The sequence below is a fragment of the Oncorhynchus kisutch genome, linkage group LG4, assembly GCF_002021735.2.
Source record: "Oncorhynchus kisutch isolate 150728-3 linkage group LG4, Okis_V2, whole genome shotgun sequence".
NCBI lineage: Eukaryota > Metazoa > Chordata > Actinopteri > Salmoniformes > Salmonidae > Oncorhynchus > Oncorhynchus kisutch.
Window position 1 is genome coordinate 22,259,852 of NC_034177.2, and position 16,966 is coordinate 22,276,817.

Genomic DNA, 16,966 nt, shown 5'->3' on the forward strand with positions numbered 1-16,966 from the left:
GAGTTTTCTTTTCTGCCAGGTAGTCACTAATCATTGGGGGTTATATAAGATAGAGAGGAGCATAAATGAAGATTAGGAGGGTTGTCAGAGTTCCAGAGGTCCTTGCTTGGATCATGGAGAGCATTTGCCAGAATGTAATTTGATTTCTGGAGGATCTCAGTTGGAAAGGCGAGGTTGTAACTTGATTTCAGAGGATTAAGACATACTGTAGAGGAGAGAGCAGCGCTTTGTAGGAGGAGAGAGAGAGGCTTAGGGCGTTTTCACACACAGTTCTGAGCTATAGTTCCAATCATTTAGATTATTTGTTACATTGTATTTTTTTTCATTTGGTCCAGTTGTTTTCACATTGCCAAATATCAAGCAAACTAAAATGGCTTAAAAAAAACACATTCAGGCAAGTAATTGACAAATTTTGTTGTAGCCTATGCTGCCCAATGAGGCCTATGCAATCTCAATGGCCATATCGCATTTTGCGCATTCCATATCTCAAAACCATATCAAGTATCTCTGTTGCAAAATAGTTTATATTGAGCGCAAAATTTCGAGTTGAGAAATAAAAATGATACCTACAGAAAGCTGAGAACTATGATAGCTGTGGTTTCCCCACAATTGGATTTAAAATGTTATACAATAAGAACACTTTACTTGTTTTATCCTGGAACATAAATGTTTTCCCAGGAAAGGAGAGAGAGTGGATTGCTCCACACAGCAGTGAAACAGGCACAGGGGCAGGCAGACACTTTCTTTACAGGAATGATGAAGTTAATGGACTTGACTTTTAGACCAAATCATGGTTTTAGCCTCCTAAAATTTTTTTTTTTAAAGTAAGGTGACCATATAGATAGAATGTGCAGCTCGCACAAATGCCACCAATTAAGAATTGAACTTGTCAAAGGGTCGAAAACGGCAACTAAAGCACTGAAATGGTAAGGTCATTGATGCAGATAAGATGGGTATGGAATGGCACGGCTTTCTTTGAATCTTATCCCTACTGTACCATGTGTCCCTTCGGTATCACTGCACCCATTTGCTTGACAGGCCAGGCAATTAAGTAAGATTAAGTAAGTAAGATTTCGCCGACATAAACTCGGCAAAAAAAGATATGTCCCTTTTTCAAGACCCTGTCTTTCAAAGATAATGTCCCGTTTTCAAGACCCTGTCTTTCAAAGATAATGTCCCGTTTTCAAGACCCTGTCTTTCAAAGATAATGTCCCGTTTTCAAGACCCTGTCTTTCAAAGATAATTCGTAAAAATCCAAATAACTTCACATCAAATTACATTTGATTTGTCACATACACATGGTTAGCAGATGTTAATGCGAGTGTAGCGAAATGCTTGAGCTTCTAGTTCCGACAATGCAGTAATAACCAACAAGTAATCTAACCTAACAATTCCACAACTACTACCTTATACACAAGTGTAAAGGGATAAAGAATATGTACATAAAGATATATGAATGAGTGTTGGTACAGAACCGCATAGGCAAGATGCAGTAGATGGTATCGAGTACAGTATATACATATGAGATGAGTAATGTAGGGTATGTAAACATAAAAGTGGCATAGTTTAAAGTGGCTAGTGATACATGTATTACATAAAGATGGCAAGATGCAGTAGATGATATAGAGTACAGTATATACATATACATATGAGATGAGTAATGTAGGGTATGTAAACATTATATTAAGTGGCATTGTTTAAAGTGGCTAGTGATAAAAAAAAATGTACATCAACTTCCATTATTAAAGTGGCTGGAGTTGAGTCAGTATGTTGGCAGCAGCCACTCAATGTTAGTGGTGGCTGTTTAACAGTCTGATGGCCTTGAGATAGAAGCTGTTTTTCAATCTCTCGGCCCCTGCTTTGATGCACCTGTACTGACCTCGCCTTCTGGATGGTTGTTGTCCTTGATGATCTTTATGGCCTTCCTGTGACATCGGGTGGTGTGGGTGTCCTGGAGGGCAGGTAGTGTGCCTCCGGTGATGCGTTGTGCAGACCTCACTACCCTCTGTAGAGCCTTACGGTTGTGGGCGGAGCAGTTGCCGTACCAGGCGGTGATACAGCCCGACAGGATGCTCTTGATTGTGCATCTGTAGAAGTTTGTGAATGCTTTTGGTGACAAGCCAAATTTCTTCAGCCCCCTGAGGTTATAAAAGGTTTGAACGCTGTTTCCCATGCTTGTTCAATTAACCAAATACAATTAATGAACATGCACCTGTGGAACGGTCAGCTTACAGACGGTAGACAATTAAGGTCACAGTGACTCTGAAAACCCCCAAAAGAAAGATGCCCAGGCTCCCTGCTCATCTACATGAACTTGCCTTAGGCATGCTGCAAGGAGGCATGAGGACTGCAGATGTGGCCAGGGCAATAAATTGCAATGTCCGTACTGTGAGACGCCTAAGACAGCACTACAGGGAGGCAGGACGGACTGCTGATCGTCCTCGCAGTGGCAGACCACGTGTAACACCTGCACAGGATCGGTACATCCGAACCTCACACCTGCGGGACAGGTACAGGACTGCTCGAGTTACACCGGGGATGCACAATCCCTCCATCAGTGCTCAGATTGTCTGCAATAGGCTGAGAGAGGCTGGACTGAGGACTTGTAGGCCTGTTGTGAGGCAGGTCCTCACCAGCACAACGTCGCCTATGGGCACAAACCCACCGTCGCTGGACCAGACAGGACTGGCAAAAAAGTGTTCTTCACTGACGAGTTGCGGTTTTGTCTCACCAGGGGTGATGGTCGGATTTGCGTTTATTGTCAAAGCAATGAGCGTTACACCGAGGCCTGTACTCTGGAGCGGGATCGATTTGGAGGTGGAGGGTCCGTCATGGTCTGGGGCGGTGTGTCACAGCATCATTGGACTGAGCTTGTTGTCATTGCAGGCAATCCCAACGCTGTGCGTTACGGGAAGACATCCTCCTCCCTCATGTGGTACCCTTCCTGCAGGCTCATCCTGACATGACCCTCCAGCATGACAATGCCACCAGCCATACTGCTCGTTCTGTGCGTGATTTCCTGCAAGACAGGAATGTCAGTGTTCTGCCATGGCCAGCAAAGAGCCTGGATCTCAATCCCATTGAGCACGTCTAGGACCTGTTGGATTGGAGTGTGAGGGCTAGGGCCATTCCCCCCAGAAATGTTGGGAACTTGTAGGTGCCTTGGTGGAAGAGTGGAACATCTGGTGCAGTCCATGAGGAGGAGATGAACTGCAGTACTTAATGCAGCTGGTGGCCACACCAGATACTGACTGTTACTTTTGATTTTGACCCCCCCTTTGTTCAGGGACACATTATTCCATTTCTGTTAGTCACATGTCTGTGGAACTTGTTCAGTTTCTGTCTCAGTTGATGAATCTTGTTATGTTTATACAAATATTTACACATGTTAAGTTTGCTGAAAATACACGCAGTTGACAGTGAGAGGACGTTTCTTTTTTTGCTGAGTTTATATGGCAGCTCTGTTTCTAGCTCCTAATGTCTTACATTATTAGCCCAATTTTTTAAATGTTATTACATACATCCAGAAATAACTTTTGGATATCAGAGTGGCGGTAACTCACCAGTATTACAACCAGGAATACGACTTTCCCGAATTGGATCCTTTGTTCGTATTCCCCCAGGGCAATTGAACTTATTCCAGGGGCTGCCCCAAAAAACAACCGGTGGAGAAGAGATATTCGTAGTGGACTTCTAGTCTGACTCAGGAGGCGTGAACACCATCCACCGCTTCCGAGTATGTTACTCGCTAATGTTCAGTCTCTGGATAATAAAGTAGATGAGCTCAGGGTGAGGATCCCCTTCCAGACAGACATCAGGGATTGTAACATACTCTGTTTCACGGAAACATGGCTCTCTCAGGATATACTGTCCCCATCCATACAGCCATGTGGGTTATCAGTACATCGCGCAGACAGGAATAAAGAACTCTCCGGGAAGCAGAAAGGCGGTGATGCATGTTTCATGATTAACCACTCATGGTGTGATTGTGATAACATACAGAAACTCAAGTCCTTTTGTTCACCCGACCTAGAATACCTCAATCATATCCGACCATATTAACTCCCAAGATAATTGTCATCGGTTATAGAACTACGCTGGACTTTATGCAAACTGGAAACCACATTTATTGTAGCTGGGGATTTTAACAAAGCAAATTTGAGGAAAGCGCTAGCGAAGTTCTACCAACACATTGACTGTAGTACTCGCACTGGTAAAACATTGGACCACTGCTACTCAACTTTTCAAAATGCCTACAAGGCCCTCCCCCGCCCTCACTTTGGCAAATCAGATCACAACTACATTTTGCTCCTCCCTTCCTATAGGCAGAAACTCAAACAGGAGGTACCCGTGCTAAGGTCGATTCAATGCTGGTCTGACCAATCGGAATCGTTGCTTCAAGATTGTTACTGAACATGCGGACTAGGATATGTTCCGGGTAGCCGCTGAGAATAACGTTGACGAATACACGGATACAGGGACTGAGTTCATCACGAAGTGTATAGGAGATGTTGTACCCACTGTGACTATTAAAACCTACCCAAACTAGAAACCGTGGATAGATGGCAGCATTCGTGCAAAACTGAAAGCGCGAACCACCGCATTTAACCATGGTAAGGTGACAGGGAATATGGCCGAATACAAACAGTGTAGTTATTCCCTCCGTTTGGCAATCAAACAGGCAAAACGTCAGTACAGAGACAAAGTAGAGTCGCAATTGAACGGCTCAGATACGAGATGTATGTGGCAGGGTCTACAGACAATCACAGACTACAAAGGGAAACCAGTCACGTCGCGAACACCAACGTCTTGCTTCCGGACAAGCTAAACACCTTCTTCTGCCTGCGTTGCGGATAACACAGTGCCACCGACATGGCCCACTACCAAGGACTGTGGGCTCTCCTTCTCCGTGGCCGACGTGTGTTAGACATTTAAGCGTGTTAACCCTCGCAAGGCTGCTGGCCCAGATGGCATCCCTATCTTCGTACTCAGAGCATGCACAGACTAGCTGGCTGGTTGTGTTTACAGGCATATTCAATCTTTCCCTTTCCCAGTCTGCTGTCCCCACTTGATTCAAGATATTCCTCTACCCAAGAAGGTAAGGTAACTGAACTAAATGACTATTACCTTGTGGCACTCACTTCTGTCATCATGAAGTGCTTTGAGAGGTTATTTAAGTATCATATCACCTCTACCTTATCTGACACCCTAAACCCACTTGAATTAGCTTTCCGCCCCAATAGATCAACAGACAATGCAATCGCCATTGCAATGCACACTGCCCTATCCCATCTAGACAAGAGAAATACCTATGTAAGAAAGCCGTTAATTGACTATAGCTCAGCACTCAACACCAAAGTACCCTCCAAGCTCATCATTAAGCTCGGGGCCCTGGATCTGAACCCCGCCCTGTGCAACTGGGTCCTGGAGTTCCTGACGGGCCACCCCCCAGGTGGTGAAGGTAGGAAACAACACCTCCACTTCACTGATCCTCAACACAGGGGCCCCACAAGGGTGTGTGCTCAGCCCCCTCTGTACTCCCTGTTTACCCATGACTGCGTGGCCATGCACGCCTCCAACTCAATCATCAACCAATCATCAAGTTTGTCAGATGATACAACAGTAGTAAGTCTGATTACCAACAATGACGAGACAGCCTACAGGGAGGAGTTGATGGCCCTGGGAGAGTGGTGCAAGGAAAATAACCTCTCACTCAATGTCAACAAAACAAAGGAGCTGTTCATCGACTTCAGGAAACAACAGAGGGAGCACGCCCCTATCCACATTGACGGTACCGCAGTGGAGAAGGTGAAAAGCTTCAAGTTCCTCGGTGTACACATCACTGACTATCTGAAATGGTCCACCCACACAGACAGTGTGGAGAAATAGGCACAATGGCGTCGCTTCAACCTCAGGAGGCTGAAGAAATTTGTCTTGGCCCCTAAAGCACTCACAAACATTTACAGATGCAATTGTGAGCATCCTGTTGGGCTGTATCACTGCCTGTTACAGCAACTGCACAGCTTGCAACCGCAGGGCTCTCCAGAGGGTGGTGCGGTCTGCACAACGCATCACCGGGGGCAAACTACCTGCACTCCAGGACACCTACAGCACCCGATGTCACATGAAGGCCAAAAAGATCATTAAGGACATCAACCACCCGAGCCACGGGCTGTTCACCCCGCTATGATCCAGAAGACGAGGTCAGTACAGATGCATCAAAAGCTGGGACCGAGAGACTAAAAACCAGCTTCTATCTTAAGGCCATCAGACTGCTAAATAGCCATCACTAGCCGGCTTCCACCCAGTTACGCAACCCTGCACCTTAGAGGTTGCTGCCCTCTATACATTGACTTGGAATCACTGGCCACTTTAATAATGGAACCCTAGTCGCTTTAATAATGTTTACATACGGCTTTACTTGTCTCATATGTACTGTATTCTATTCTACTGTATCTTAGTCAATGCCGCTCAATCTAATATTTATATATTTCTAAATCTCATTCTTTTACTTTTAGATTCGTGTGTATTGTTGTGAATCGTTTTTAGATACTACTGCACTGTTAGATACTACTGCACTGTTGGAGCTAGGAATACAAACATTTCGCTACACCTGCTATAACATCTGCTAAATATGTGTATGTGACCAATAATATTTGATTTGATTCGATCATAGCTTAAAAAGACCTCCAAATCACTGTATCTTGTGTTTATGTTATGCGCTTCCCTTCGCTTTAGGCAACTTTCACTTCCACTGTTCCACTGGTTGCTAGGGCAAACAATGACAAAACAACAACCCACTCATACAGTATACTCATAGAATAAAATCCTTTCTGACATCAACATCCTGCCCAAAAGGATTGCAACTAGTGATGCAATTATGTTTTGCAGCACATTTTTCTTACTGATCATTTGACTGTGTTGTGATCAAAGTGGTGAATCTGGCCCAATTCTCTTACAAAATGTGACCTTGATGATCAATCTTTCTGTTGTGTTTTGATATTGAAAAATCTGATTGTCTTTTAAAGCCTGTTGACTTGGGACTCCCGAGTGGCGCAGAGGTCTAAGGCACTGCATCTCAGTGCCAGAGGCGTCGCTATAGTACCTCGTTCGAATCCAGGCTGTATCACATCTGGCTGTGATTGGTAGTCCCATAGGGCAGCACACAATTGACTCTGCATTGGCTGGAGTATGCTGTCATTGTACATAAAAATGTGTTCTTTACTGACTTGCCTACTTAAATAAAGGTTCCATTTAAAAATAACAATACAATTAAATATGTGCTGCCTTGCCATGGTAAATATCTGACTCTAATCTTAATACCAATTGTCTCTTTCCCAGAATTCCCAGTATCCCCATGCTCAGAGATTGTTGGAGGCTCTGTGTCGACCACCGGTGCCCTGCGGGACTCTGTCAGTGATTTGGACAGTCTGGGAGAGGAAGGTGTCTTCAGAAAGGTGAGATCAGCACACTGGAACGAGACATTCCCTTTATAGTCACAACACCGTCAAAGAAGAAGAGTAAGCCTGTGTCTTGAGTGGCTATGACATGATAGCATACGAGTATATTATAAGTCAGTTATCCTATAACACAAACAACATGGTCTATGACTGGTGATATATTTCCATATAATTCCCAGCTCCTCTATTCGTTAGTTTATGTTTTGGCCTCTGACCCCCACCTCCAGTCCACAGCAGACTGGTCAGCTTGCCTCTTCCATGTAACATCAGCAGCCTACCATGAGCACTCCTTCCTGGGCCAGCTAACTCATTATCACCTCATCCCCCCACCTCCAGTCCACAGCAGACTGGTCAGCTTGCCTCTTCCATGTAACATCAGCAGCCTACCATGAGCACTCCTTCCTGGGCCAGCTAACTCATTATGACCTCATCCCCCCACCTCCAGTCCACAGCAGACTGGTCAGCTTGCCTCTTCCATGTAACATCAGCAGCCTACCATGAGCACTCCTTCCTGGGCCAGCTAACTCATTATGACCTCATCCCCCTCGCTCGCTCATTCCTCCCCTGCCCTGCCCCCCACCCTTTTTTTGTTGCTGCGGCATAATGGCACTCCAATGCAATTTCACATTACAGCCTTGGTCCTCATTTCTTGTTTCTTGTGGATAAATACTGATTTTGGCATTTAATACTAAAGGCCATAGAACCATTGAAGAACATATTCATAAATGGCAAAAAGGACAGTCAAAAAATAAATAATAAGAAACAAGATTTTGTGTCTGTTCTAAATCAGGAAATATATACAGTGCATTTGGAAAGTATTCAGACCCCTTGACTTTTTCCACATTTTGTTACGTTACAGCCGTATTCTGAAATTGATAAAATCATTTTCCCTCATCAATCTTCACACAATAGCCCGTAATGACAAAGCAGAAACTGTGTTTTAGATTTTTTTGCAAATGTATCAAACAAAATAAAACATTTACACAAGTATTCAGGCCCTTTACTCAGTACTTTGTTGAAGCACCTTTGGCAGGTGTTACGGCCTTGAGTCTTCTTGGGTATGACGCTACAAGCTTGGCATACCTGTATTTGGGAGTTTCTCCCATTCTTCTCTGCAGATCCTCTCAAGCTCCATCAGGTTGGATGGGGAGCATCTCTGCACAGCTAATTTCAAGTCTATCCCGAGATGTTAGAACGAGTTCAAGTCTGGGCTTAGGCTGGGCCACTCAAGGGCATTTAGAGACTTGTCCCGAAGTGACTCCTACATTGTCTTGGCTGTGTGCTAAGGGTCGTTGTCCTGTTGGAAGGTGAACATTCGCCCCAGTCCTGAGCGCTCCGGAGCAGGTTTTCATCAAGGATCTCTGTACTTTGCTCCGTTCATCTTTTCCTGGATCCTGACTAGTCTCTGCTGCTGAAAAGCATCCCCACAGCATAATGCTGCCACCACCATGCTTCACCGTAGGGATGGTGCCAGGTTTCCTCCAGACGTGACGCTTGGAATTCAGGCCAAAGAGTTCAATCTTGGTTCATCAGACCAGAGAATCATTGTTTTTCATGGTCTGAGAGTCTTTTAAATGCCTTTTGGCAAACTCCAAGCGGACTGTCATGTGCCTTTTTCTGAGGAGTGGCTTCCATCTGGTCACTCTACCATAAAGACCTGATTGGAGGAGTGCTGCAGAGATGGTTGTCCTTCTGGAAGTTTCTTCCATCTCTACAGAGGAACTCTGGAGCTCAGAATGACCATTGGGTTCTTGGTCACCTCCCTGACCAAGGCCCTTCTCCCCCGATTGCTCAGTTTGGCTGGGCGGCCAGCTCTAGGAAGAGGCCACTGTGTTCTTTGGGACCTTCAATGCTGCAGAAATATTTTTGTACCCTTCCCCAGATCTGTGCCTCGACACAATCCTGCCTTGGACCTCTACGGAGAATGCCTCATGGCTTGGTTTTTGCTCTGACATGCACTGTCAACTGTGGACCTTATATAGACAGATGTGTGCCTTTCGGAATCATGTCCAATCAATTGAATTTACCGCAGGTGGACTCCAAACAAGTTGTAGGTTCATGTCAAGGATGATCAATGGAAACTGGATGCACCTGAGCTCAATTTCAAGTCTCATAGCAAAGGGTCTGAATAGTTATATAAAGAAAGAATATATATATATTTTTAAATAACACATTTGCAAAAATGTCTGAAAACTGATTTTCCCTTTGTCATTATGGGGTATTGTGTGTAGATTCACGAAAATAAAACATTATTTTATATATTTTAGAATAAGGCTGTATCGTAACAAAATGTGTAAAAGTCAAGGGGTCTGAATCCTTTCCGAATGCACTGTATATACAATTTTAGACATATTTAACCCCTTTTTTTTGGTTAGTCACAAAACAATCTTCATGCTTCCATTTGTTTTTTAAAACCCGGTACCGGTTACCTTCAGACGAGTTCTGTGACAGTTTTAGGGTCGTAGAGCAAAACGGAGAGGTGTTCGTGAGAATCTCCCCTTTCCATTAGTTTGTGCCGACCCCTCCCCCCATCAACCAAGTCTAGGGGGTTAAACACTATTATTCCACACAGAGTGATTCCATGCAACGTATTATGTGACTTGTTAGGCAAAGTTTTACTCTTGAACTTATTTAGGCTTGTTATAACAAAGGGGTTGAATACTTATTGACTCAAGACATTTTCATGTTTTATTCATTTGTAACCATTTCTAAAAATGTAATTCCACTTTAACATTCTGGGTTATTGTGTGTAGACCAGTGACACAAAATTTCAATTGAATCCATGTCAAATTCAGGCTGGTCAAGGGGTGTGAATACTTTCTAAAGGCACTGTATCTCCCCTCTAACTACTCCCAGACCTGTCTCTGCCCCTCCGCCATTATGCAATAGATTTTGAAAGTTGGAGTGAACTCAGCACTTTGGACAGACACAGCCAGTCAGTGACCAAAAAAGGACCTGTTACAATTAGACTTTCACTACTCAAAGGCCCTTTAAAACAATCCTTCAAATCCATTTTTTAAGCTAAGTTTTTAGCTGTGTGTGTGTGTGTGTGTGTGTGTGTGTGTGTGTGTGTGTGTGTGTGTGTGTGTGTGTGTGTGTGTGTGTGTGTGTGTGTGTGTGTGTGTGTGTGTGACTGCGTGTGGGTCTTGTAGGCAAAATTAGTATAGTGGTTATTACATGTGTTTTCATGTTAGATTTTAACATTTTATTTTAAACTTATTTTAGTTTGTTAGATTTTAGACTTGATTTACTAGTTTTTATTTAGTTTTAGTTTGATAACAACATTTCTATTTCATTTTATTATTTAAAATGTTTCTGTTTTAGTGTTAGGGACAGAAAGTAGCCTATGCGTGGGAGGCTAGGAGCTATTTATGTATTGTAGGCCTATAGTCTTTTTTGGGGGGGATGCAACTTCTTGCTGCTGAGGGGCAGTAATACATTAGGTGATGGGCCAAGACCATAGACTTGGATAAACATAACATCTCTGTATCTGTGCCATGAGGCAAGCTAATGCAGGGGTTGGATGAAAGTTGGATGCCAGAGGATTCAGTATGCATGCGAAGAGCTCACGCAGTAACTTCAGGAGGACCTGTGCCAACTATTTTGCAACAGTAATTGACTGCAAGTGTTCCTCAAGGCAAGTCGCCACATCAATCAGTGAATGGCTGACAGTTTGAAGTTGGTTTGGTTGGATTGCGAACGGCTCCATCAACTTCACAAGCTGTTCTAGATTGGCTCAGTTACTTCCTGTGCTCGCCCTCAGATTTCTTGACTGTTAGCTCGTGATAGATAAGGATAGTGATGCACAAGCTACGCCTATTTGAAACATCGGCATCAACTGGCAGCATTTACCGCCAGATTCAGAAGCTCAAAAACCCCATTACCAAAAAAGCTTGAAATCCCCTTTTAGATTTTTGTCCTGAGTGTAGAAGAAAAAAACGAAACTTAATTTATGATGGTTTTTATTTTATTTTAATTAGTTTTACAGTCAAATAGAGTAGTTTCAGTATAGTTTTCTTTTTTCAAATGTTTTAATATCACTTTACTAAATAGTTTTTCCAATTTTAGTTCTTGTTTTAGTTTCAGTTTTCATTTACTATAATAACCTTGCCTATAGGTGTGTGTTTGTGTAGACAGTGTTAGCTGGTTGACTGCTGCTCTGCTGCATGAGCTCAGGAAGGGTGACTCATTTGTTCTGGAAGCTGATATTCTATGGCCTGGTCCTCATAAATGGGCCTGCATGATTATGCTCTGAGCCACAGTGGCCGTCCGTTAGCTCACCACCCGCTCGCACGCCCACTACTGGACAATGTGAAAACTAATGATACAGTCCCAATGGAAATCATCTGCAGCCTGCCTGCCTGCCTGCCTACCGGCCTCCCTAAAGGGTGTGTGTGTGTTTCTGTTGTTATGTAACCTTTTATAGGGCTGGAAAGAACTCTCTCTCCCAGCAGCATGTCTCTCTCTCACTGCCTTCCCCTTTCCCCTCGCCACACTGAAGGCTGCAGTAAGCTCAGACTAAAGGCAGCTCAGACCGGTCATCAGGTCTAACCTCACTGGCATACAAGACAGGACATTAGGTCAAAACTGACTACCTTGACAATAGATACAGATGTATTTAGCTTTCACACCTTTAGTATAATTTATGTTTTTAGCTTTGTTTTTGGTATAAAACAAAGTGCCCCTTACCCAAATGTGTTAGCTGAAATGTGCAATCCCAAATCCTTCCACAATGCCATTCAGTTGACTTTGACTGCAGTGGGTAACAGGGTCTTTCTGTATTCTCTCTGTCCAAAGGGAGAGGAGGCTGTGACTAGGCCAAGTGAAAGCAACAGTGGTGTGTCGGTGTCCTTCTCCTCCATAGACGACGTGGCCAGTCTGGGTCCCCTCAGCGCCAGCTCCCAGGGCAGTGTGGGTCCTCTCAGTGTCTCCTCCCAGGGCAGAGTGGGCCCCGCTTGGGCTGGGGCGGGGGCAGGGGTGTTGAGCACTAGGGCCAGTTGGAGTGCCGGAGACGCCTGGCAGACGACAGGGAGGGGGGGAGAGGAGGACGAGAGGAAAGACAAGCTGACAGAGGTGCCTGTGTGCTCCGCTATCCTGCGCTCCTCTATCCGCTCGCTCTCTCCATTCCGCCGGCACAGCTGGGGCCCGGGGAAGAATCCTGCAGGAGACACAGACATGAACCAACGCAGGTGAGTCCTCTTAACCCCACACACTGACCTCTAACTCAACACACTCACTACCCTATAGTACATACCCAGGAAGGATAGCTATGGATGAGTGGTGAAAAGTCATAATCTGTGTGAATCATAAGCCTCCAACTCCTACAGTATCCTGACTTGTCCTCAGTATGATGATATCTATCGGGGAGTCACTTGAGACAGTAGTACCCTGGGAAGTGCAGTCTGCAGGGATGAGACTGACAGAGACTTGCTTTCCGAGGACAGGTCCTCATACGGCCTCAAGTTCAGACACTTTGTGTTTGTGTGTCAGTGGGCCACTGTTTGTGTGTGTGAGCGCATGTGTATGTCGATATTTGTGTGTATTTAATCCATGCTTTTCCCTCAGGGGGCCTTATACAGTACAGTTAGATAAGCCTGGAGGCACCTCTGTTTCAGTGGACTTTGTGGGAAAGACCTGGTCCAGGTCAAAGGTTAAACACTGTGATTTCTATTGGCACCATTTTCCTTTTAATTCATTATCACCCATGTGATCATGTTCTGTACTGTCAGTGCTCTTATCTCTCTCTGTTCATCCCATCTTTTCTGTCCTCTCCTCATCTCTCCATCTCTTCTCAGTTTATTGCAAGGTCAAGGGGAAGGGAAGCCTCGAAAGCCAACATTTCATAGGAGAAGGTACCACACAGTTATTCCTCACTGTTTCCATTCTGACTCTCCCTGGTGTGTCACTGCCAAGCTGTGTTTTAATTACAGGAAGAAAATGTCAAATGCATTGCTACCTATATTGAGCACTCCCTAATCAAATCAAATTGTATTTTATGTGCCTTATGCAATGGAAAAATCATTTCTAAAACATAAAGAATGAAGACAGTGAAAACTTTATTTCTCTCCAATATGATATGTATCAAGACACCTCACTGGAACAAAAACCTTCCCCATTAACTCACCCCTTTGACCATCACATCTCACCCTGAAATAACATCACCCTTTCCCTTCTGCTCCTGTCTGTCTCTCTCTCCTCTCCTCTCCTCTCCTCTCCTCTCCTCTCCTCTCCTCTCCTCTCCTCTCCTCTCCTCTCCTCTCCTCTCCTCTCCTCTCCTCTCCTCTCCTCTCCTCTCCTCTCCTCTCCTCTCCTCTCCTCTCCTCTCCTCTCCTCTCCTCTCCTCTCTCTTTCCATCCCTCTCCCTCCCTGGCTTCTCCCTGTCAGTATGAGCTGGTGTCCCTCCAACGTCCCCCCTCCCCACCTGGAACAGATTGATAGCAGAAGGTATGCCATCACCGTGTCAACTAATAGCTTAAGAGGACAAACACACAAACAAAATGAAATAAATAAAAAGAGAGGAAGAGGCCTCTGCATGTTCTCTGTTCTGTGCATGTCTGTGTCTGGCTTGGTGTGTCTCTGGCTTGGTGTGTCTCTGGCTTGGTGTGTCTTTGGCTTAGTGTGTCTCTGGCTTGGTGTGTCTCTGGCTTGGTGTGTCTCTGGCTTGGTGTGTCTCTGGCTTGGTGTGTCTCTGGCTTGGTCTGTCTCTGGCTTGGTGTGTCTCTGGCTTGGTGTGTCTCTGGCTTGGTGTGTCTCTGGCTTGGTGTGTCTCTGGCTTGGTGTGTCTCTGGCTTGGTGTGTCTCTGACTTGGTGTGTCTCTGACTTGGTGTGTCTCTGGCTTGGTGTGTCTCTGGCTTGGTGTGTCTCTGGCTTGGTGTGTCTCTGGCTTGGTGTGTCTCTGGCTTGGTGTGTCTCTGGCTTGGTGTGTCTCTGGCTTGGTGTGTCTCTGGCTTGGTGTGTCTCTGACTTGGTGTGTCTCTGGCTTGGTGTGTCTCTGGCTTGGTGTGTCTCTGGCTTGGTGTGTCTCTGACTCGGTGTGTCTCTGGCTTGATGTGTCTCTGGCTTGGTGTGTCTCTGGCTTGGTGTGTCTCTGGCTTGGTGTGTCTCTGGCTTGGTGTGTCTCTGACTTGGTGTGTCTCTGACTTGGTGTGTCTCTGGCTTGGTGTGTCTCTGGCTTGGTGTGTCTCTGGCTTGATGTGTCTCTGGCTTGGTGTGTCTCTGGCTTGGTGTGTCTCTGGCTTGGTGTGTCTCTGGCTTGGTGTATGCTTTGTCACTGCTGCCGTTGCTCTCTCTTTGTCTTATTCACCTTGTTGGTCAGTTGTGGTCGGCCTCAGCGATGCACAGTCACTTATCTTCTTCCCCTCTCTCTCTCTCTGTATCTCTCTCTCTCTCTCTTCTGAGACAAGGAAGCTAGAATTTAGAGAGGAAGAATCAAGCATCTGTAGAACATTAGTATTATACTGCTACACTGCTTGTTAACTATTGCAAAGATTAGAATGACTAATATAGTCATCATCATCATCAGTGAGCCAGGCAGGTGAGTTATGGTTTTAGTTCTGTTCATCTCGCTTAGCCAGACTTACAGCTTCAGTGAGAGGATCAACTGACACACAGCTAGAATGAGATAATAGATCTGTTGTACTCTAATAGTTAATGCTGATTTCTTATGCATTCATAAATTAAATAAGTATGGTCTCAAAGGAGTTTATTTGTCGCCTATTATTTAATATGCTACACTTTTTAATCAAGTTAACTAGGTTGTTTAACTGATTTGAAGCTTGGGGAATTGTATTTTTATGTTTATTTTACTTCAGTTATTTCCCCCTTACATTTGTGTTTAGGTTTACATGTATGTGTTTCTTCCTGTTTGTGCTGGTGTTCATATGTATTTTCTTTGTCTATACATGCTGTTCCTCTTCTCTGTATCTCATCATCTCCTCACTGCAGGGATCTAGTTAAAGGACAAATCCACTCAAAAAATATATTTCGTTATTTTTTTCATTAGTTCACTGTCAAGTTTTCAAGATATCAAGATGTGCAAAACGCATCATCATCATGATGTGGCAAGTGACCCTTTGCTTCTTCAAAGTCTAGTATCTTCAAAACATAACTGCTGACATGCAAAACATTTTGGGACTGTATCAACAGTATATTGTTTTGGAGTGGATTTTTCCTTTAACTGTGTATATCTGTATGTACTTGTGCACTCCACTTGTGTGGTTTCAGTTTTGAAATAACTGATTGTGTCATCCTTTCTGGAGCATGAAGATCTGCTGGGTGTGAGTTCACTTCCTGCCCAGGGTTTAAAGATCTCACAGGGTGTTTGTATCTACTGTCCCTAAACAAATTACCACATCTTTCACCAGAAACACCAGTGGAGTGTTCTTTCACTAACATGGTATTGTTTTGTCTGCAGTTACAGTTTGGAGGGTCTGGCTGGAGAGGAGGATGCTGGGAAGATCTCCTCTGGTGTGGGAACTGTTGCGCGTCTGGACAGTGAGGAGAGGGGCTCGCTTCTGTCCCTAACAGAGGAGCAGGAGTCAGACCTGGGAGACTACAGCAGCCTCGACAGCCAGGTAACCCTCACACACTATACTGTCCAGGCGTATCTTTACCATATAGGTCCTGTGTTTTGCTTGCACAATGACTTGCACTTGTACTGAATCAATGAATCTTCGTACCATCCCATGTAGACTGGTTCTCTCTGCACTGTAGTTCATGTTTTATTTTCACCCAGACAGCTGGCTGATCTCTCTCTCTCTCTCTCCTTTATTTCAGAAATCAGGTAGAGTTCTGCCTGTGAGACACAGCTGTCCCTCCATTCCTCACCAAGCACTCACCAAGTCGGTGTCCATGCTGGCCATCAGTCACAGAGACCTGGACGGTGAGGGTCACTTTAACACTCTCTCTGGGTTACCCTCTACATTCTCTCTCTCTCTCTCTCTCTCTCTCTCTCTCTCTCTCTCTCTCTCTCTCTCTCTACAGGCCAGGGCATGTACACACAAAGCGTCTCAGAGTAAGAGTGCCGATCTAGGATCAGTTTAGCCTTTTAGGTCATTATGAATAAGATTATATGGACAGATCCTAGATCAGCACTCCTACTCTGAAATGCTTTGCGGATTCAGGCCCATGCCTCTATCTATCCAACAATCAAGTCTCCTGTCACCTGCTGTTTCCAACTTCGTCCTACAGGTACATTTTCTCTCTGTCCCTCTGCTGTGTTTCCCAGACAGGAATCAGGTGGTTTGTTAACTCTCTCAATCCCAATCTCCTCTGGGGCTAACAGGGGCTACTGTTAGATCTTCTCCTCACTATCACTGGGGTTATTATTTCTGCCTTCTCTTGTTTCCCTGTCCCTTTGTGTAGGGTTCACTCATTTGATCACTTGGAAGGGAATGAGGGGCGGCCCAGGTTCTTGTGCTAATTTAACGTGTGGTTTGATATTTTTTGTACCCTTGAACTGGATAGCCAGTGGACCGACTCAACATAGAACATAATTTTCTATTGG

At 44.7% G+C, this 16,966-nt stretch overlaps 1 protein-coding gene across 7 annotated transcripts in view; it reads left to right on the forward strand.

Moving 5' to 3' along the window:
* The window catches only part of LOC109888558 (A-kinase anchor protein 13), a 156,617-nt gene that overhangs the window by 112,035 nt on the left and 27,616 nt on the right, over nt 1-16,966 (forward strand). For 5 of the 7 annotated variants that reach the window (XM_031822659.1, XM_031822661.1, XM_031822662.1 and 2 more), the window contains exons 10-15: nt 7,342-7,457; nt 12,258-12,649; nt 13,256-13,312; nt 13,845-13,904; nt 15,875-16,034; nt 16,237-16,342. In XM_031822659.1, coding sequence (XP_031678519.1) covers nt 7,342-7,457; nt 12,258-12,649; nt 13,256-13,312; nt 13,845-13,904; nt 15,875-16,034; nt 16,237-16,342 — 891 coding nt within the window. The remainder of the gene's footprint in view (nt 1-7,341; nt 7,458-12,257; nt 12,650-13,255; nt 13,313-13,844; nt 13,905-15,874; nt 16,035-16,236; nt 16,343-16,966) is intronic. The other 2 variants (XM_031822664.1, XM_031822665.1) reach the window with 2 other exon arrangements.